This window comes from Rosa rugosa, chromosome 5 (assembly GCF_958449725.1).
Source record: "Rosa rugosa chromosome 5, drRosRugo1.1, whole genome shotgun sequence".
Classification (NCBI taxonomy): domain Eukaryota; kingdom Viridiplantae; phylum Streptophyta; class Magnoliopsida; order Rosales; family Rosaceae; genus Rosa; species Rosa rugosa.
Window position 1 is genome coordinate 31,588,880 of NC_084824.1, and position 22,384 is coordinate 31,611,263.

The 22,384-nt window shown below is 37.8% G+C and overlaps 2 protein-coding genes, 1 long non-coding RNA gene and 1 pseudogene across 16 annotated transcripts; 2 read left to right on the plus strand and 2 right to left on the minus strand.

Annotated features, from left to right (window-relative positions):
• The first annotated feature begins 404 nt into the window (after positions 1-404).
• Positions 405-4,636, plus strand: LOC133708013 (uncharacterized). Of its 12 annotated transcripts, XR_009845502.1 has the most exons (9): positions 405-654; positions 735-1,109; positions 1,281-1,447; positions 2,354-2,457; positions 2,580-3,167; positions 3,517-3,574; positions 3,683-3,860; positions 3,976-4,163; positions 4,318-4,636. XR_009845502.1 is itself a non-coding variant. In XM_062133461.1 (6 exons), exons 2-5 carry the CDS (start codon positions 975-977, stop codon positions 3,526-3,528), a joined length of 333 nt encoding a protein of 110 aa, XP_061989445.1. In that variant the 5' UTR covers positions 405-654; positions 735-974; the 3' UTR covers positions 3,529-3,574; positions 4,318-4,636. The 12 variants fall into 12 exon arrangements, 2 of the variants coding, with proteins under 2 accessions (XP_061989445.1, XP_061989444.1); XR_009845504.1 differs by having other exon boundaries at positions 1,281-1,493; positions 2,580-3,574; XR_009845498.1 differs by having other exon boundaries at positions 2,580-3,574.
• Positions 4,637-5,788: 1,152 nt separating this feature from the next.
• Positions 5,789-12,424, minus strand: LOC133712385 (uncharacterized). 2 transcript variants are annotated; one of them, XR_009847349.1, is made up of 2 exons: positions 6,602-12,424; positions 5,789-6,548 (listed from the first exon to the last, which is right to left on the minus strand). XR_009847349.1 is itself a non-coding variant. In XM_062138495.1 (2 exons), the coding sequence occupies exon 2, from the start codon at positions 10,859-10,861 to the stop codon at positions 8,693-8,695; it is 2,169 nt and encodes a 722-aa protein (XP_061994479.1). In that variant the 5' UTR covers positions 10,862-11,736; positions 11,790-12,424; the 3' UTR covers positions 5,789-8,692. The 2 variants fall into 2 exon arrangements, 1 of the variants encoding a protein (XP_061994479.1); XM_062138495.1 differs by having other exon boundaries at positions 5,789-11,736; positions 11,790-12,424.
• A 1,452-nt stretch (positions 12,425-13,876) lies between these two features.
• On the plus strand, positions 13,877-18,753 carry LOC133707844 (uncharacterized). 2 transcript variants are annotated; one of them, XR_009845326.1, is made up of 5 exons: positions 13,877-14,207; positions 17,052-17,250; positions 17,436-17,572; positions 17,732-17,826; positions 18,490-18,753. It is a non-coding gene; the product is annotated as an uncharacterized LOC133707844 (long non-coding RNA). The 2 variants fall into 2 exon arrangements; XR_009845325.1 differs by lacking the exon at positions 13,877-14,207 and adding an exon at positions 16,478-16,789.
• A 1,212-nt stretch (positions 18,754-19,965) lies between these two features.
• Positions 19,966-22,162, minus strand: LOC133711536 (thioredoxin-like 4, chloroplastic; annotated as a pseudogene).
• Between the last annotated feature and the right edge of the window lie 222 nt (positions 22,163-22,384).

Below are 22,384 nucleotides of genomic sequence, written 5' to 3' on the forward strand. Positions count from 1 at the left end.
ACTACATAGTACAACAGTATAGCTATATCTGTTGTGTGAGAGTAGCATGCAAAACATGATACAACGGTTTTTTACCTTCTGTTGTGTGATAAAGTGGGAAATATTTGGATGTGCCTTTATTTGGCCCAAAATGGCACTGAAGCCCCCCAAAAACCTCCAAGTTTTGATTGAAATATAGCTGGTGATTGAGGATCCCACAACCAAATGAGTTGTTTCCGTTGTGTGAATGAGCATTGCCTAGCATGTTACTTTGGTTGCATATTATAGCGGGAACTTTTCCCTCTTTGGAACCTTAGCTGAGGTTTAATTTGTTCACAATCAGACAACAAAACTTTGTCTTTATGTTGTCTGATTCATAAAGAAAAAATTAAAAGCCCGCCTTTGACAACCTAATTAGCGGATTTGTTGTCTCCCCGTCAACACTTTGTCAAAACAGCCGTTTCCTCTCGTCGAGCAGCTCTCTTCTCAACTTCATCAAAAACCATCACTCTCTCATCAAAATACCATGGGTCTCTCATGAAAACACCATCTGTCATGAGATTAGGTCTATCTCTCAGAAGCCATGCCAACCTATTCCCTCTCTCATCTCCCCTCACCTGCAAACCAAAAAGGAAGAAGCTCGGAGTTTTGATTCTAAGCAAAATCACCACGAAGGTAATTCCCACCTCAACCAAAACTTTGCGGTGTAAGTTTAATTAACATGCAGAAGCCCTGACCTTGTTGTTCTTGCGCAGCCGACTTGAAGCCACTGAGCAGATCTCTCTCTCTTTCTCTTTTCTCTTCGTCACTCTCTATTAATGGTGCTCCGGCCATGAACCTGTCTGTAGTGAGCAATTTGATGGCGGATCTCTCATCAAAACACCATCTGTCATCAAAATATATCTCGATTAGGGCTCGACTGTACTCATCCATAACTGCAATCATCGATTAAGATTATACCCATCTGTACAATCGCTTAAGATTTCGATCTATTCATGGGTTCTTCGTACTGGGGAAAAGATAGAAGAAAAATGGGTTTCAATCTAGACATCGAAATACCGAAGTTGAAACTAGGGTTCCATTTGTGGGTTCTTCGATTTGGGGATTTGGGGGTTTCTCGGCGATTCTTGGTGAGTTTAATTTCGATTTGTTTTGGTGAAAAACTGTGTTTTGTTTGGTTTTAATCTCAATTATAACCACATTTTGTTGGTTATTCATCAGCTTAGTAGCTTCAAAATCTCATCTTGCTTTGCTCATTTGCTTTCATTGAAAGAAAGAATCTTACTTTGTTCTATGCCCAGCTAGTTTGCCTTATTTGCAGAGAATCTGCAGCAGACCATCTTCTCCAACCATTCCAAGGCCTCTGCATCACTACTTTCAACAATTGGTAATTGCAATTCAAATCCTCTTAGTATTGTCGTTGCTGTTCTCCCCCGCAGTTCCCGCCAAGTCCCGTCGCTCAATCTCTGTATGTATTCCAAATGCCTCCATCTCTTTTCGGAAAGAAATTGCAGGTTATTTAGGCTTTCTCAGTTAAGTTTTGTATGATTTTGTGTCTACTTTCTTTAGAAATTGTTCACTTCAATGGTAATATGTTGGTGATCTAGTGATGGCTACTGTTGATTAGGTTGAGTAATGAGATGCAGGTTCAATCGAAAATAGCTACTGTTTATGTTTTTGAAGTTCAGTAGCTTTGTTGAATTATTGCTAGGTTTGTGCCTGTACATTATTGTAGAAACGGTTGCATGATATTGAATATCCTGAAAGCAAAATCTAACTTCAATATTCTGGGGGATCCTCTTTAAAGAACAACGAATGCGCCCCTCCAACTGATATGGCAACATGTGTTTTTTTAATTCTATCTCTTTGTAAAAAAAAAGTGAATTTATTAAATTGGATAATTAAGTACAAAAGTTGTATAGGATTTCTCGCAAAAAGATTCTGGAGGACGATTGTTTTCTGAATGATTGATGCTTGATTACCATGAGTGCTCTGTCTTTCATCTCTCTCTCTCTCTCTCCCTCTACCTTATCTCCTTATCTTTGTTCATTCTCTTCCTGTGCATTGCAATTATTAAACCATTTGATGGTTTTTGGTACTTAGCTGTTGCTTAGGCGATATTATTACGCCCCTGAGTTGTTAATCTTGGGTGTTCACTATTAAAAAAGGCTGGTTTGGAAATTGACTACATGGTCTATTAGTTATTTTCAATTCATCTTTATGTCGGCTGTATAAATATGAGTACTTGAGAAATTTTATTTATATGGAATTGAAGTTCACAGGCCAGGAATGAGAATATATAAAGAGAGCTTTCTTGGTCGTGATATCTGAGAACCTTATCTGTGAAATGATGGGATGTTACTCAACTTTGCAGGAAATAGGGTTAGGCTAGCAACTCATGCAAATTTCAAAGATTTTGTCCTTACTGTTGGGTTGGAGTTCTTTCCTTTAGGTGGAGATCCAAAGTTCTTGCCGAATGTAAGTAAATATTTTTGAACTTTTTTCTTTTTGGATATCCTGCTTACATGATGAGTCTTTTTTTTTTTTTTTGTTCTGGTAATTTTGGTGATTGATAGGTTCTTATTTTCTTTTTAATGAAGGACAAGGTATTTACCACCAGCATATGGTTAGATTTCGTCATCTTATTTATTTATTTAATTACTTCTTGTGTTTTCAAGAAAACTAAGAGCTAATGGTATTTGTGGTTACTATAACCACTGAAATAATTGACCTTTTCTTCACATATTGATATTTTGCAAGTCAATTTGACATATTGGCTCCGTGGAAATGAACTAAAACTTTCTTTTGTGTGAGATCTGAGTAATATACAGTGGATCAAGAGAAAAAAATGGTAACAAACTGGAATTTAAATCAAAATTTGTACATATATCTATGAACTAAACTCTGCCAGAAATTATAGTGCTTTTATTCTCTTCAAATTACAACCTTTCCTTTGGAACCAAACTCCCTTCTTGGCTAATTAGCTCAATGTCTTGAACTTCTTTAAAAGGCTTCATGCTTATGTTCTATTGGAAAATAATAATAACCAAAAGATCTTTTATTTTATTTTTATGTGGTTTGAAATTATTTTGTGGTCTCTTAATCTTTGCAAATCGTGGTCTGGGGCACTCTCATGTTGCTGAGGCACTAAAAATACCGATTCATATATTTTTCACAATGCCATGGACGTAAGTATTTCTAATTAACTATTATCTTGTTATTGCTTTAGACTTTCTGTGTCCATTGTTTGTTTTGGTGCTATGTGTTTCTTAAAGACACATAATGGATACCAGTATAGGGAATGTTCATCACATATATATAGCTTTTCTAAAGTTTGGTAAATTTTATTAATTTTCTTCTTTATCCCTTCTCATTTCCAATGGGGACGTTTTCGGATTAAATACTCAAATAAGTGCCTCATCCTAACAAAGGATAATTTTCCTCATTCTTTCATGACTCTATGTTCGTATGTAGCTTCCTATCTTCATATCAGATTTGTATATTTTATTTCTTGATAATATGCTTACTTTTTCTTAGGCCTACCAGTGAATTCCCTCATCCTCTATCCCGTGTCAAGCAACATATTGGATATAGAGTGAGTCTCATATCAAACTTAAATATCTTACTGATTTTGATTTGCATTGGTGCTTTTGTTGGCCAGTTCTTTATTTTGCTGTTGAACAATTTTTTCTTTTCTTTCCAGCTATCATATCAAATAGTTGATGCATTAATTTGGCTAGGAATTTGAGACATGATAAATGAGTTTAGGAAGAAAATGCTGAAGCTGAGACATACCACATATTTAAGTGGATACTATAGTACTCCTGGTGACGTTCCCTATGGGTATATATGGAGTCCTCATCTTGTTCCCAAACCTAAAGGTCATATTTAAATCTCTTTCATTCAGATGAAAACTTTATATATATGAATTGACATGATATTAGGTCATGGGGTTACTGGTACAATAAGTTGACTAATAAATGCACTGTGCACCAGGTACTGAGGGACTAACAATTGCTAATATCTATTGAGTTGTCAATCGTCTGTTCCTCATCATTCCATGAGTTAAAGATCAGCCCGACTGTTCATATGTTCTGTTTTCCTGTTGGTAACCTAATTTGGCCATTATGAGTAGACTCCATAATCAGTGTCTACTAGGTCTCTCCTCTAGCTAGCTTCTGAATGTAAGAGCTAACGTCATTATATTGAATATCAAAGAGAGTCATAATTTGATGTCATATTGAGAAAGAGTGCAATAGTGTGTGTTCTGCCATTGCTCAGATTCTTGGTTATACTTTAAATCTGAAGATACATGATTTTCTAATAAACTGATTTCAGTGGGAGAGGAGAGGCTGCAGCCAATACACCCAAGCAGATATTGATCAAGTGCGAAATGAGTGGGGGAAGTTTGTTGTCAACACACATGTGTACGAGTCATGAAGTAGCGCATTTGCTGCTGGTACATTTTAGATAAGGAAAGCATCTTTTTTGTGCTTCTTTGCTTGTACATTGTCATGCACCATGTGAGGCATGTTTTGGAACAATATATGTGTGGATCGGCTTTTTGTTGTCCCAAGTAGATGGGCATGCACTAGAATGCTCTTCTTGTGTAAAATGTTGGTTTCAATGATTGGGAAATGCACCCTTTTCGCTTTTAAAGTTTAAAGTATTGGTTATATGAATCATTTGATGGTTTGCAATGTTTGTATTTGATAGAGTACTGTTCATTTGGTAAATGGACCAAATGAATGCACAATCTAATTCGGGAATTGGATGTTCAAATGATCACACAACAAATTAGATATAATGATCATTGCCTGTTGTCTAAATGGTAAAAAATGAGACAAAAATACATTGTAATCAATTATATCACACATCGGTTTTTAACGAATCAGTGTCTTCTGATTTACACTCAGACAACAGAATTAATTGAACTCTGTTGTCCTACAGGTTAATCACACAACAGAATTAATTGAACTCTGTTGTCCTACAAGTTAATCACACAACAGAACCAATTGAACCCTGTTGTCTTAAATTTAATCACACAACAGATATAGTCCAAGAACTGAAGTTGGAAGAGCAATCAGACAACAGACAAAATAAAAAAATGTTGTCTGATATGCATAACCTACAACAGCTTAAAACTGGCACTGTTGTCTGAAGACAGAGCCTCAACTGCTGCGCAGCTCCGCTTGGCATCTGCCGAGCCATCTGCCGAGCTATCACACAACAGTTATAATATATACCTGTTGTCTGTGTGTTTATCACACAACTGTGTTCCACCGTTGTCTGATTTTTCATCAGACAACGGCTCACTCTACAACGGTGGGACTCCAAATCCCACAACGGTTTTCTGCCGTTGTCTGATAACATTTTTGGTGTAGTGCGTGTAAGAAGCTCATGATGTGTCCGGTGATGCACACACTACCTGAGGAAGTTCTGGAGATGGTATAACTTCAGTAGCTTTCATTATCTAAAGGTACGAGTCTTGTTTAAACTCTTGACAGTGAACTTCAGGAATTGGTATTTGCATCCTGACCTACAAGTTTAGTTTTCTAAATTTTTCTCTATGATGGCTATATAGTATATACTGATCTACTTTATTTTGTGTTGCAGCTCTTTGAATTAGCAAATAAGTGTTCTGTGGTGCTTTGTTGCCGAGTGGCTCCACTACAAAAAGCAGAAATTGTTGCTCTTGTGAAAAACAGGACTGCTGAAGTGCTGATATGACACTTGCCATTGGGTGTAAATACAAGGATGAACGTGTTTTGGATACTGGGCAGAGAACAGAAAATTCCACAACACAACACAACTTGGTCACGCAGTGAAAACCTCAATTGAGATCAAAAACACTGCGGGGCTCTAACTCTTGAGAACCCAATGATTCACTAATCAAAACAGATTACAAAGTTACAACTCAGGTATTGCACTGACCGCGGCAATCCCTCCTGAACTGACTAACTTACAATCTGGGATTGCACTGACTGCTGCAATCCTTACTGGACAGACTACACATTTAACTGTGGGATTGCAATGACTGCTGCAATCCTTACTGGACAGACTCACAAACTGTTTTCAACATGGCACAAAACAGAGCAACAAAGAGTCTGACTCTTTTACAATCAAGGGATTGAAACTCAATACGATTTCAATACATAGAACAAACAGAATACCCATGTATATATAGGAGGAAGAAGGAATTCCATTCTGTCAAAGTTGCTAGAAGCTTGGTTGGAGTAGGGCCTTGTGTTTCGGCAAGATAACCAACTAAAATGGTAAACCCTGCTGCAATTGTCTCCCACTTTGATCTTTGACAGCAAGGTTTACATGAAGATGAACAAGGCCACCTGTCTTCGACAGCAATTAAACAAACTATCATACTTGCAATTAAACAAACTATCATACTTGGTCTTTAAGTTCATGTATGAATGATCACCAGTTGCTTGCTTCCCACTATCATTTTAGACAGCAAGGTCTTCATGATTACACTGAGTGGATAGCAAGGAAAAGATATGGTTGCTTTCACATTTCTTCTTCACTCGGATCCATCTCAAGGGGATATTAATTACCTCTCCAAGATTTTCTTCCTCACTCGGATCCATCTCAAGGGGATATTAATTACCTCTCCAAGATTTTCTTCCTCACCCGGATCCATCTCAATTGGATATTTCCTCTCCTTGCCAATATGTTAATACTAACAAATCACCAAGGCACCGGATCCATCTCAAGGGGATATTGCATTGAGTGGGCAAGACGAGATGGCTGGCAACCAGATGTAGTTGCTTCCTACTTTCTTCTTTGACAGCAATGTTTCCATAAGAAGAAATGGAAAACCACGTTGTCATGTTCTTCCTTTTCTCTTTCATAGCATGTTCTCATGTTCTTCCTTTTCTCTTTCATAGCATGTTCTCCACGAAGGAGAGAAATAGAAAAACTGAAAACCCAGATGCAACTTCCTTTTCTTTTTGGTTTTCAACAGAAGGAATGATCATGTGAAGGAGAAGAGGTGTACAGTAATATTCGATCTTCACCTTTTGATCATTGCAGCAAGCTGCAATATTCTTTTGACAGCATTTTCTCCACAATACAATTAAACAATCTTGCATGCTAAAAAAAGCCACAAATTCTTCAACACGTACGAAAGAGCAAAGCAACCACACCACACTTCCTTTGAAACAATTCCTTATACTTCACACTTCCTTATACTTCACACGGCTGGTATAGTAGGTTTTGGAATGCCAACAATATTTTATACTAACAATCTCCCCCTTTGGCATTCCTAAACAAAACTACTATAATCTAGATCAACTCCCCCTCATGTAGTACTAGAGAATCCTCTGTTCCTGAAATCTTTATCACACACTTTGTGAAAAACAAATACTATGATCAAGACATAAAACTGCAATTCAATAAGTCATGTAGTAGCAATTTAACCGACTAGTTCAAACCATAAAGAAGTCTAGCCAAATTAAGCAACATAAACCAGGAAAACAAAACCAAATGTCAACAAATATCTTCTCCCCCTTTTTGTCTAGGAATGACAAAGGCAACTATGTAGCGGAAGCAATGTAGAAGAAGAATTACCTGTAGATGTTGCTCAAGAGACACCAACCCAAGAAGAAACAATCAGAGGAAGATAGTCCAAATATCAATACTCCCCCTAAATGGGATCATGTTATGAAGGATGCACGAATGAAATGCAAACACACAATGAGTGGGTTTGTATCCAAGAGTTAAAAACAGATTCAATTTGCATAGCTTTTCAGACAAGAGTACGACCACAAAACCATAAACATAAATGCAACAAGATAAGGTCACATGAGTAAACCATTTTTGACAACCACAAGGTAAGCTGGAAGATGATCGAGTATTCTATACCTTTGTTGTGTAAGTGAACATAACTCAAGATGGAGTGTGTAACATTCTTAGAATCCTTGAAATTAGAACACACATAAGAAGAGAAAAAATGAACAACATAGATATTCCCCCTTATATCTCCGTGTGGGCACAATTTTAAATTTTTTTTTTTTTTTTTTTTTAACCTTTTCACACAACATATAGTTTTTCACAAGAAAACTAAGACTCATGTAATGAGTTTTATGCCAGCAGCTCCCAAGTCAGATGACTTTAGGGTACTAGATGTAACAAGGACATCCCAAAGGACACATCAACTCGAGTCAATAGTTTTACATACCACCGGGGTGACCAAACCATTCCCTTTTCTTCCCAATCCTTATATCGTTCGTCACGACCAAGACCTGTTTACTTTGGGAATAGCCTGGCCATGCTCCAAATATATTGTACCTTTTTAACTAGGAGCAATAATAACATTTTAACAACTTCATATGTGTAGACTAAGAACAAGTCAACCAAGAATATTACTTACCACCACAAGGAGTATGTGTGCATGTGATCATACAAAGTGATAGAGAATATGTTGATCATGTTCGAGATTACACAGTGATGCAAGAACAAGTTCAAAACATGCTAATCATCTCATCACACTCATATTTAAGGAAGGGAGTAGAAACCTTGTCAATCTAAGTTCAAATGAATCTGTCAGACACTTCGGGATACAAACCACACATGCAATCCTGATTCTCCAGAAACCAGAAAAATAAAAAATACAGAAATAAAAAGAGCAATGCACTTATACTACAATGAGATCATACAATATGAATGCATGCAGAATGGATCAAGTAAAGTGAGAGTATCAATACTTAGAGCACCCACCAATGTCGCTTCTAAGAGATTCAAATCGAGCTGTGTCTAAGGACTTAGTAACCGAATCAGCCAATTTGTGTTTAATAGGAACAGAAGCAAGTTCAAACATGTTATCAAGTTTATCCATATGAGCAGAAAGACAATTATTAGAACCTTTTTTAATCCAAATTTGCTTCTGCTTCAAATTCTGCTCTTTGGGGATTGCAATACGCACTGCAATCCTGTTTATCAACTTCAGATGTTCTTTCAACTCAGCTTGTAAAGAAGCTGTAGAGCTGAGTTCCTTCTGTTTCCTGCATTTTTGAGATTCCCTGCGGAGCAAATTACATCTAGGACGAATGTGCCCTATTTTACCACAGTGATGACAAGTGGGAATGAACCTTTTGGAGTTGTGAACATACCTGGGCTGATGCACGCATGTGTGCTTGTTAGAACTTACCTGAGCAACTCTCTGATGGGTTTGGAAGTCTAAATTTGGTTTTGATCTTCTGGGCAACTTAGTATCAGAATCATTGTCATTTAAAGTTTGTGACTGACCCAAAGAATTTTCACAATCCAGACTTTTTACAAAGGTCAAGGGCTTGCAGGACTCACCTTCATACCCTAATCCTTCTTTGTTAGAATGAGCTTTACCAAAGCCAATCATCCTAGAGACCTTTTCCGACCCTATAGAGAATTTGTTGAAGCTTTCCTTGACTTTAGATAGCTCATCCTGCAATTTTTCATTTTCAAATGTTAGTGAAATATTTAGAGTAGACTGAGCCTTAACTTCAACCTGCAAGATTTTGATCTTGTTAATAAGATCATCATGTTCCTTGTCCCAATCTTGAGACTTGACCTCACCCTGCAAAACTTTAATCTTATCAACAAGGTCAGTACGCTCTTCTTCCCATTCTTTCAAGCAAGAATCAAAATTTAGCTCAGATTCATTTTTTTCTTTTCTTAATGACTCAATTTCTTCCTTAAGTTTGAAATTTTTCTTAAGAACAATTTTTGAAGCATTGTACAATTGCTTACACTTTTCATTCGTCTCCTCATCAAAAGCTTCAACTTCAATATCAGACTCATCGGATAAATCAATATTAAGGGAAGAAGTAAGAGCAAGATTTACCTCTTCAGAATCCGATTGAGATCCTTCATCACTATCACTCCATGTGGATTTTAAAGCTTTGTCGCCACGTGAATTATATCTCCTGTTACCACAGTTAGCAGCAATATGTCCAATTCCACCACATTCATAGCATTTAGGTTTGTCAGGAAAACTTTTCTTTTGAGCAAATTTGGCAAACTTTGAATTTTTATCAAAACGATTCTCAAATTCTTGACCTCTCTTTGTGTCAGAAAAGTTTCTTGAGGTGTTTCCAAATGAGTTTTTATCATTCAGAAATTTTTTAAACTCTTTTGTCAACAAAGTTAAATCCATAGAATCATCAACAATATCATCTTTATCATTAATGGAAGAAAAAGCAACATCTTTTACCTTTTTATCCGGTTTGAGTCTCATCTCAAAAGTTTTGAGATTTCCCACCAGTTCGTCAAGAGTGTAGGTATCTAGATCCTGAGCCTCCTCAATGGCAATCTGTTTGGCCTGGAATTTTGAAGGAAGAGATCTAAGAAACTTCTTGACAATTCGGTGCTCCTCAAATGGATCATCCAAGCTCCGACATTGACTTGTTACATTGAGAAGCCGAGCATGAAAGTCGTCGATTGATTCATCTTCAGTCATTGACATATTCTCAAATTCCAAAACTAGTCGTTGAAGTTTCTGCCCTCTAACCTTTTTATTACCTTCATAGGTGACTTGGAGAAGATCCCATGCTTGTTTGGCAGTGTCACAGTGGCTGATTCTCATTCTCTCCTTCTTGGATAGAGCTATGAATAATGAATTTCGTGCCTTGAAATCACAATTTCTGTCACGAACCTCCTCCTTTGTCCATTCCTTTCTAGGCTTAGGAATTCTTGCAGAACTCACTTCTTCTTTCTTGGAGTCTTCTGCCATGGTTGGATGTTCCCAACCAATTTCTACTATATTCCACATATTTTCATCTTGAGAGTAGAGAAATGCCCTCATCATAATCTTCCATTGTGAGTAATCTTCTCCATCAAATAATGGTGGACAGTTAATGGAGCTGGAGGCTCTGTCACGTTGATGTTCCATCCTTGATCACGGATCAACTAAAACTCTTTAGAACCCGCTCTGATGCCAATTGTAAATACAAGGATGAACGTGTTTTGGATACTGGGCAGAGAACAGAAAATTCCACAACACAACACAACTTGGTCACGCAGTGAAAACCTCAATTGAGATCAAAAACACTGCGGGGCTCTAACTCTTGAGAACCCAATGATTCACTAATCAAAACAGATTACAAAGTTACAACTCAGGTATTGCACTGACCGCGGCAATCCCTCCTGAACTGACTAACTTACAATCTGGGATTGCACTGACTGCTGCAATCCTTACTGGACAGACTACACATTTAACTGTGGGATTGCAATGACTGCTGCAATCCTTACTGGACAGACTCACAAACTGTTTTCAACATGGCACAAAACAGAGCAACAAAGAGTCTGACTCTTTTACAATCAAGGGATTGAAACTCAATACGATTTCAATACATAGAACAAACAGAATACCCATGTATATATAGGAGGAAGAAGGAATTCCATTCTGTCAAAGTTGCTAGAAGCTTGGTTGGAGTAGGGCCTTGTGTTTCGGCAAGATAACCAACTAAAATGGTAAACCCTGCTGCAATTGTCTCCCACTTTGATCTTTGACAGCAAGGTTTACATGAAGATGAACAAGGCCACCTGTCTTCGACAGCAATTAAACAAACTATCATACTTGCAATTAAACAAACTATCATACTTGGTCTTTAAGTTCATGTATGAATGATCACCAGTTGCTTGCTTCCCACTATCATTTTAGACAGCAAGGTCTTCATGATTACACTGAGTGGATAGCAAGGAAAAGATATGGTTGCTTTCACATTTCTTCTTCACTCGGATCCATCTCAAGGGGATATTAATTACCTCTCCAAGATTTTCTTCCTCACTCGGATCCATCTCAAGGGGATATTAATTACCTCTCCAAGATTTTCTTCCTCACCCGGATCCATCTCAATTGGATATTTCCTCTCCTTGCCAATATGTTAATACTAACAAATCACCAAGGCACCGGATCCATCTCAAGGGGATATTGCATTGAGTGGGCAAGACGAGATGGCTGGCAACCAGATGTAGTTGCTTCCTACTTTCTTCTTTGACAGCAATGTTTCCATAAGAAGAAATGGAAAACCACGTTGTCATGTTCTTCCTTTTCTCTTTCATAGCATGTTCTCATGTTCTTCCTTTTCTCTTTCATAGCATGTTCTCCACGAAGGAGAGAAATAGAAAAACTGAAAACCCAGATGCAACTTCCTTTTCTTTTTGGTTTTCAACAGAAGGAATGATCATGTGAAGGAGAAGAGGTGTACAGTAATATTCGATCTTCACCTTTTGATCATTGCAGCAAGCTGCAATATTCTTTTGACAGCATTTTCTCCACAATACAATTAAACAATCTTGCATGCTAAAAAAAGCCACAAATTCTTCAACACGTACGAAAGAGCAAAGCAACCACACCACACTTCCTTTGAAACAATTCCTTATACTTCACACTTCCTTATACTTCACACGGCTGGTATAGTAGGTTTTGGAATGCCAACAATATTTTATACTAACATTGGGGATGGTAATTATTATTCTGTTAATCATATACGGAAATCATTATCTTATGCTTCCAAATTCCTAAATCAATATCAATATCTTCTGCATGCGCACTCTTGTTGGCATTTCATGTTGATGTTAGAAGCTTTTTCATAATATTATTAGGTGCTAATTATGTATTGATGATCCAAATGACTGATGTAGGAATTGGGATCAGTGGCCAAGTAACGTTATCTAGTAAGTAGTATTTATCTCTTGCTTTTGGTTAGTGGTATTTATGCAAAGTAAACGTTATCTACCCATGATGATTTTAAGCTTAGTAGTGTTTAGTGTAAATGATGATTTTAAAGTTATGTGTTTAATTAGTTGTTCCTGAAGACTACTCTAGAGAGTATTTAAATTGTTCAACCTAGAGTATTGCTGCAAGATAGGGCACAGTTTGCTGCTTCTTTCTCAATAGGCAAACCCTACCTGTGTGAGTGAAGTGGTTATTAGTATACTTGTATTTTCTAACCCAATATGCCTTTGCATTACATGTATTATCAAGACTATCAAAATAATGTGAGTTAACTACTGTTGCTAAACATCTATCGCCAGTGATAATTAAATTCCCTTTTCAGTTTTAGTGTTTCAATATAAGTCCTCTATAAAAATACATCTATTATATTCTTTGTATTTCTTGTACTTATTTTCGTCCCTTAATTATAATGCCGTTCATGTAAATCCTCCATTAACCTCAGGGCTCGGTATTGAAATATATTAATTTGTTGATAATTCCTATCCGAATTTGCTGTCCAAGTATATAGATGCCTTGTTTATTTTTAGGGCAGAACACTGCAATTTTGCAGAAGTCGAAAGCAATATCAGTGGGCTACTGGACCTCCACAAATTCCAATTCAAATATTGCTCTAAGTGATTCTATTGAAGCAAACACCTCTCTCTCTCTCTCTCTCTCTCACTCTTATTATACTATCTAGTTGTGCGTTACAATCTCTATATAGAGTAAGTAGTGAAAATTGATCTATGCAAACTTTAGACATTTATATCAAGATATAATTACTTTTCCATTATATCAAACTTGCATTTCTTTTTCTATCTTTTACTTTTCAGCATGCACGTTAATAAACCTAACATACATATCATGCATATATTTACTTTTCTTTTCTTATCTTCTGCAAGTTCCAGAATGGAAAATTTATATATCAAGATTAACAATTATACATTGCTATTGATCACTAACATGCAACAGAAAAACTACTTAGTCTTTCTTTTAGTTCAAAAGTAGCTGCATGCTTCAGCTTCTTTCAGAACATATCCTCTGTGTCAGAAAATTTCTATTGAAAAATAGATCAATTTATACAAGCTAAGTACATTAGTCCTATACTTTTCTTATCATCCGAGACTCTCAGAGTTACATTTTCATTTCAATTGGATGACTATTTTTTTTTTCAATGAATTAGATGACTATATATTAAGTGTGTGGTGTTTTGTAAATTTTCTTATTATTTCCTATTGTATTGAACAAGTTCTCTTGTAGCCTGTAGGATATATAATCACGACTCATGGCCAGATGCAATTTTTCAGACCTGAGCTGTTACAGTGGAAGAGCAATACAAGTTTATGACTTGAATTATTGATGAAGGTGGTGACTTAGTGGTGGAGGTTGTGTACGTACTTTGCTGGATTAATTGCAGGGACATGCCTCCATGTATGGTGGCAAGCAGCTTAAAGATCTAGCCTCCAATGATGCACTGCCGCTGACAAATTTGGAATTTTCATGATAGATCTTGTATCAGGTTTGCCAGCTTAATCCTCGTTTTCTGGATTTCAATTTTGAACCATAACTTTTGGTTTTGAATGAGTAAACTTGCAAGTAGAAAATACTTTTACCACGACATATTAGATCAATCCTTTATTGGTGGCTGTACGTACTATCGTTTCTTTTTCATTTGCTACGTACAACCTCAATTTGAAGAGATACACACACACACACACACACACACACACGCAGCCGTTCGAGAGCGGACGTCCGCAACCCAGAAAAAGTGTAGACGTCCCTCCTCCGGCGTCAGGAAGGTGGCGATCGCTGCGCTGCGGGTGCCGGACGCACCCTCTGGACATCCCGGACGGCCTTGATCAAGCGGCGAAGGCGATCGGAAACTCAGCGGCACACACACACACACACACACACACACACACACACACACACACACACGCAGCCGTTCGAGAGCGGACGTCCGCAACCCAGAAAAAGTGTAGACGTCGCTCCTCCGGCGTCAGGAAGGTGGCGATCGCTGCGCTGCGGGTGCCGGACGCACCCTTTGGACATCCCGGACGGCCTTGATCAAGCGGCGAAGGCGATCGGAAACTCAGCGGTGTGCTGTGAGCTTGCTGGAAACCATGGAAGCCCATCGAGCTCGACTTCAAACCCTTCGCCGACGAGTCCAGTCGCTTTTGAACTGCTCCACATCGTGGCCTGGTTCCTTCCGGCAACAAAAATGCCGCTGTCGCTGCCTGAATTAGGCCGGAGGAGCGACGTCAGCACTTTTTCTGGGTTGCGGACGTCCGCTTCAGATCCTTCCTATATATATATATAGACCTGCTGATCACTTTTTGTACAATCCATCCTTTCTCTGCTATCTCCTCCAAGTCTCCATCCTAGCCACTATTCTTCTCATGGATCTCTGTTATAACCAAAAATTCATCTCGACAACTCAAATAAATTCGCCCCTTATATATCCATCCGACCTCCCCATCTTTCCAGTATCACAAACATCCCAACTTTGATGATTAATTTGTATAGATTGCTGAGGAATCAATTCCATAGATTTAGCATGCCGGCTAAACAAAGATTTCATAATTTATCGGTGTTCTGCTCCAGGTCTTATATGGCAAAGCCTAAAATCTGTGTTCCTTTTTTTTTTTAACAAATTACATATAAGTTATTGACAAAAGATGATTTCACAAATACATCTTCCATATAAGTTATGGAACCATGCTGCAGCCTTATTATTTGATACAAAATTGGTCATTTTATCATAGCCATAATCATATAACTGCAACTATCTTCACCAAAGCATCATCCAATCAAAATCACCAAAGCTACAAAGATAAACAAACGACATTTCAACCAAAAGAAGCCATCTTTCCCTTAATTCTACAGTTCCTCAGTCACCAGATTACCAGGGAGAACAAAAACGTCGACAATCACTACTTCCTACACACTATTCAAGGACAAGAAATTCTTCTTGTAAATGGAATCAATGGTCACAGTGTTCGAATGCTTCCTTCGCTTATTCTTCTTTTGCAATTGCTTCACGCATTCTAGCATTTTCTTCACAGGCCTGTCCCTATTTTGCTCATGCCATGCGTAATCAAATCAACACAAATTCCAATCATATCTAATCCCAAACATTTCATCAGCAACCAAACACAAACCGAAAGCCAGAACCTAGTTCAGCTAAAAACCCATACTTGTGAGAGATCAAAGAGCAAAATCGCCGCCGTAACGCCGCTGGAGTAGGCGTTGCAGGTCTCCGCCCCATTTCCGTTCGGATCTGAATCTTCGTCGGTTTCAGGCGAGAGAGCGGACCTGGAGTATGTTAGAACCAATTGGAATAGATAGTGCTCCCACATAGGAGATAAGCACTACTAGAAAAATAGGTTCTTTCACACGGATGGTATTGTCACAGAGCTTCACACGGACGAATATCCGTGTATAAAGTGTTATAGTACACACGGAAATCCATGTGTAAATATTTTTCACACTGACTATTGTGGCCACATAGGGTTCAGATTGGGACCCAATATTTTACAAGTTAATTTACACACAGAGTCCGTGTGAAATAAAGTTAAATTTAGAAATTCCTATAAGATTGTCAGATGGTAAATTAAAAAAGGGAAATGATGGAAAATGTCACTTTAGAGAATGAAATGATAAAAAAGTCACCTAGTTTCCCACTTGATAAAAAGATCCATAATGAATTGTTAATAATATTAATTTAGTCCTTATAAATAATGAAATAATGTTAAAAAAGATCAATTTTTAGTTTTTTTTATTCCGATTCTGCCCTTGAAGCCTAAAAACTGATGTACATAGATTCACCAACCCAAACCCTCACGGCCTCACCCCTCTCTCCCACCTTGTCTCTCATTTTGCAAACCCTGCATTTCCCGAAACCCTAGAAATCTCTCTCTCTCTCTCTCCGTCTGGCTCTCCCCTTCGCCATTCTCGTAATCTGCAAGTGTTCGCTTGTAGAAAGCTAATTTCGATTTCAATTCAATCAAATTTCTGCAATTGATTCGTTGATGATGGCCCACGGAAAAGTCAGTCTCGCTCAAGAACTCCTCCCCTCGCCGATCTTCTCCGCCACTAAAGGTTTGTGTTCTTCAGCTCCTCCTCTATCCTTATCTCTCCGCATCGCATTCGATTTCTTTCTTGTTTTTCTTCTCTTTAATTTTATCCCATTCTTTGCTAGATCTTTCTCTCTGTGGTTCTAGTATGCATTTGAAATTTTTGTTATTCCAGCCAATTTTGAATTAGGGCTGCTACCTCTAAAGATTATGCCAGTATATGGATTAAGAAATTGTTGGATGTTGTTATTGGTTTGCGTTTTGATTTTGATTTTGAGATGTCTCAGACTCGGAGATGGCACAGAGGTAAGAGTTCGAGATGAGCGTCGCAGGATCTGGAGAGGTGGAGCCTTTGATCAGTCAGATCCTTGGAAAGATTGACAGGTTCACGGAGATTGTGAGTGTTTTCGGTTCTTGTGGATCCGCAGTTTTGATTTGTTGAGTTCATGTGATGTTTGGAAGGCTGAAGAAAGGATGAAGAATCTGGTTGGTCGATTCATTTTAAGTCATTTTTCATTTTGATTTTACAGTATATGCGTTTGATAATTAAATAGAAAAGAAACGGGTATGATCTGTGGTGTGGTCACAATTGTTGTCAAGCAAGAACAATTGGCTTAATTGAATTGACGAATTGATTTTCTTGTAAGATTAGTATTTTGTTTGGAACACAGATATAAGGGCAATGACAGGGATAGAGTTGTTGAGGCACTACTTCCAGAACACTCAAGGTCTTATTTTTGTGGTTGATTGCAATGACATGGATCGAGTTGTTGAGGCAAGGGATGAGTTGCACAGGATGTTGAATTAGGTAGTTACTGATTCTCACGTATTATAATTTGTGCTTGTTTATGCTGGGGATTCATTAGTTCCAATTGCAAAAGATCACAGGATCCTTAATTTTACCCAAAAGAATTAAATAAATAAAATCTAAGTTGCTTCACTAAGTTTCTATTTTATCTCCAAAAAGCTTTAGGTTTTCAAACAACAAAAATGATCTAATTGGATTACTTCAGCGATTCTAGTTCAGTCAAAGACCACAAACCAAGCTTCGACGATGTTCAGGTATGGCCCCTTGCTTTCTAATCTCTATATGTCTATCTGTTTGACTCAAAACGTTATGAATGCGATTTCTATGTTTTCAATTTCATTCATGGATTGATTAGGTAGAAAAATTGAAATAATGCGCCTCCCTTAACATTGGACTACTATGCGTCTACTTGCAAGTGACCCACCCTCCTTTAACATTGGACTACTATGCATCTAGTTGTCCTACTTCGATTGAGATTGTAAAGAAAGAAGTGGAGTGTGAAGTTCTCTTAGATCATCATAATGCCGCCTTGGATAGTCCGGTTACACTTTCATGATTGTTTTGTTCATGTCTGGGTTTTATCATTAGTTTGTTACTTAGCTGTAGTACCTCATATATGTATTAGCTTTAATTTCAAGTAGCTGCTGTAGTCTTGTCACTTATTAGTGTGATGGTTCAGACTCCTAGCTACATTTTCTTGACAAGTTTATCTCTACTCTTTACTGAAGGAAATTGTCCCATTACTTGGTTTTTGAGAAAACTCATCATATCTTATTCCACCATGTAGTACACATGTATTGCTAAAATTTGCTTTGGTGAATTCAAGTGTTATATGCTATGGTCTTTGTTTGTGTTTGTGGTTAAAATTGATGATTTCTGTGGCTTTGGATAGTGATGAGACAATTGTTCATGTTTAGAGAAACCAAGACGTCCTTATGAGAAGGAACATTTGGATGTTGAGCTGAAGCTTGTTAGAGAATATGGGCTTCGGTGCAAGAGGGAGTTGTGGAGGGTCCAGTATATGCTTTGACCGCATCCGTAATGCTGCTATGGAACTTTTACCCTGGACAAGAAAAATTCTCGCCGTATCTTTAGACCCAGTTGTGGTTATATTTTATTTTGTTCAATGTGCTTATGGGAGGTTGTTCTAATTGGAAAAAGTGTTGTGGTTGTACTTTGACTAAAATCACTTGAAATCTTCCTGGAATCACAATAAAATATTCTTACTAATGTTTTGAGCATACAGTTTTGTCTTACGCTTGAATTCATTGTCCAAAAAATACTTGTGAAGTTCAATTTCAAATTTGCAACACATGTCACTGATCAAGTCACTGACCATGTCACTGTCAAGTCACTGACCATGTCACTGTCAATCCCTGACCAAGTAACTGTTAACTTCAAGTCACCAGCAAAGTCACGGATCATGTCACTATCAATCCCTCACCACATCACTGTTAACCTGAAATCACTGGGAAAGTCACTGACTACGTTACTATTAACCTCAAGTCACTGGCCATATCACAATCATGAACATGTCATTGTCGATGACTTGAAATTAAGATAACTTGGCCAGTAACATAGCCTGTGACATGGTAAGCAACTTTGTCAGGAATTGACAGTGACATGCATGTCACTGACCATGTCACTAACCAAGTAACTGTCAGTAGCAAAGTCACAAGTTAATAGCCAAGTCACTGTTAATCACATGTCACTAACTAAGTAACTGACCATGTCACTAACCAAGTAACTGTCAGTAGCCAAGTCACTGTTAATCACATGTCACTAACTAAGTAACTGACCATGTCACATTACATGTCACTGACCATGTCATTAACCAAGTAACTGTCAGTAGCCAAGTCACAAGTTAATAGCCAAGTCACTGTTAATCACATGTCACTAACTAAGTAACTGACCATGTCACATTACATGTCACTGACCATGTCATTAACCAAGTAACTGTCAGTAGCTAGGCAAGTCACTGTTAATCACATGTCACTAACTAAGTAACTGACCATGTCACATTACATGTCACTGACCATGTCATTAACCAAGTAACTGTCAGTAGCCAAGTCACAAGTTCATAGCCAAGTCACTGTTAATCATATGTCACTAACTAAGTAACTGACCATGTCACTGACCATATCTCATAAACTAAAGGTATGCCCTTCTTTTCTTTTCTTACCAAATTTTGATATTGCAAAGATTACTTTGTCATTCTAGTAAATGTACTCTATCAGCTGCCTCATTCTCTTGTGGATTTTAATTTAATGTTAACTGCTCAGACCACATATTTTATGAACTACTCGCAGTTCAAATCATGAAATAGGAAGGTTTTCTTTGCTTATATGTGAGAACATAATGTTTGCAGTATTACAACCAACACTCATCAATTATATCATACAGATTGCACAAAGAACTATATCATACAAATTGGTCCAAAAGAACTCATCAATCATCATCATATATATGTTTAGGGATCACTGTAAATCTACATATTCAAGTCTGTAGGCAAAACCATATTAGCTCAAATCAATTCAGATGTTGCAGGAGATGTGTATTTACGAATTGCCACAGTGATCCTCTCCTCGTGTCTAATTAGGAATGCTTCCAAGAGAACACCATCTTTATAGAAATGGAAGAGGGGGACCGTCTGCATCATTTCATTTTATCTTAAATTTAGAGCAAGCAGTATGGAATAGAAAGACAGATATAGAGTTGATCAGTATATCAACCGATGCAGAAGAACCATACATGTAGATCATAGAGAAATGAAGCTATAAGTTTGGTGTGCAAGTTATGATCAAGTGTCCTCAACAGAAGTCTCACACAACATCATTGCTCTCCAGGATATAGGATTAAGGAGAGTTATTACCAGAGGAAGTTACCTTAATTCTAATCCAGTCTGCAACCTCGGATTGTTCATCATACTCATCAATTACCTGTAGCAAATACCCTTTTAGAATTATGTATTGAGCTGCTAAAAGAAAGTTCAACGACTTCAGACCAAAATAAAATAAGATTACTATATCCATGCCATACTCACATTGTGCTTTAAGAAGATTGCTTCAACTTCTCCTCTCATCAGCCCTCTTTCATAACTTTGAAAACCCTTGCTCTATGTACTTGCAGCTTCCACATGAGGTGCGATAAAAATCTACAACAATTAAAGAATTGTTTTTTTTTTTTTTGGCCGTATCAAGAATTTTGAAGAACTCCTCATCAGATAAAATTCTCTAATACATTCAACTAGACACAGATCATCATCTTCATCAGACAGTTCTCCTTGATTTTCATCAGCCACTCTGATCTTCTTAATAAACGAAATCCAGAGCTAAACTTTGAAACTTCCCAACCTATAATTCTGATGATAGGGCATAATCCAACATGTGTTCTCTCAGGAAATAAGATAGGAATTTCATTGGACTTTTGATGATTGGTTTTGATCCAAAATTGAATAAGGCCTCGGCCTTGCTGTAAAGAACATTCTGTCTATGCATGAGAGCAAATGGCAAACCTCCAAAACAACGATTATCACAGATAATCTCTTTTTAGATTCTGGACAATGCTTTGCCGGCCAGATGAGCTATTGATCTTCTATTTCTTTACTTTCTGTCATCTTCCACTGGTAGAGTATGCAAAAACAGAAACATTAGGGCCTTTTGTTACAAAATTAGACAACATTCAAGCAGAATCCAAAGTGAACCTAGTTTCTACTATTCAATGATTTGGGAAATCTGCATCTTTAGAATAATCACACAAAGTAAAAAAAGGCCTTAGATATATTTATCAAAGTTTGCAGTTTTTATACAAATAAATGCAACATTCTCATCTACAAATCAGGAATGATGAATCTGCATGTAATCTCCAAGAAGCAACAACTAGCAAATGCAGCCAACTAAAAGTTCAAATGATCATATATACTTTGCTAATAGTAATTAAGTAACTGAGTACTGCCACATATAAGACATATATTTTGATACCAATGAGCAAGGAAAAACAATTGCTTGGAGACCAAACTAAACATAATGCCTCAAAGTGATTATGACTTGACTTTGACATATCTTGTTGCAAACCAAGCCAAGCGACAACTATGACTTGTTGAGATAGAAGTTGTAACTGTAAAGATCATAATGAATACATAAGATCATTGATAACAAGAGTTTCGATTTGGCCTCTGGCACCATTGTATATATGAATATAACCACATTGCCATTTTCAGTTCATACCTGCATATTGTGGTACCATCTATGGATGAAGTACGCCCATAAAGATACATAATGCATAGTCCAGAAGTAAAGGCGAGAGGCTCCGTGAGATTTGTATGCAAATGGCAGTGCAAAATGCAGCGACAAGTATGTCAAAGTGTCAAACCTCCGAGAAATTCAACCAGCGACGCCGCGCCCAGCAAAAAATCGAGGACAACGTTCGCCGCGAGCGCCACTTCGACTCCACTACCAGAATCGCCACCGTCGCCGCCGAAACAACATTCAAATCCATAGGCATCGAAAAGCTCAAGAATGAAATCGGACCTCCTGAGGATCTCCGAAGCAAGTCTCGGAAATCAGTGCCGCCTCTACCAGATCTCTCCATCTCTACAGAGTCGATTCGAAGCTCCCGCTCCGGCGAAGAAGCGCAGAAACGATGGCGTAGGGAGACCGGGCGTACTGGACGCCATTGGGGAGGGAAGGAGAGAGAGAGAGAGAGCTCTGAATGAGTCCGAATGGATAAGGGTTTAGTGAACCCGGGATTGGGTAACAGGAGGAAGAGAGAGAGCTGTCAGTGGCAGTTTTTGTAATTATTGTTACTTTTAGT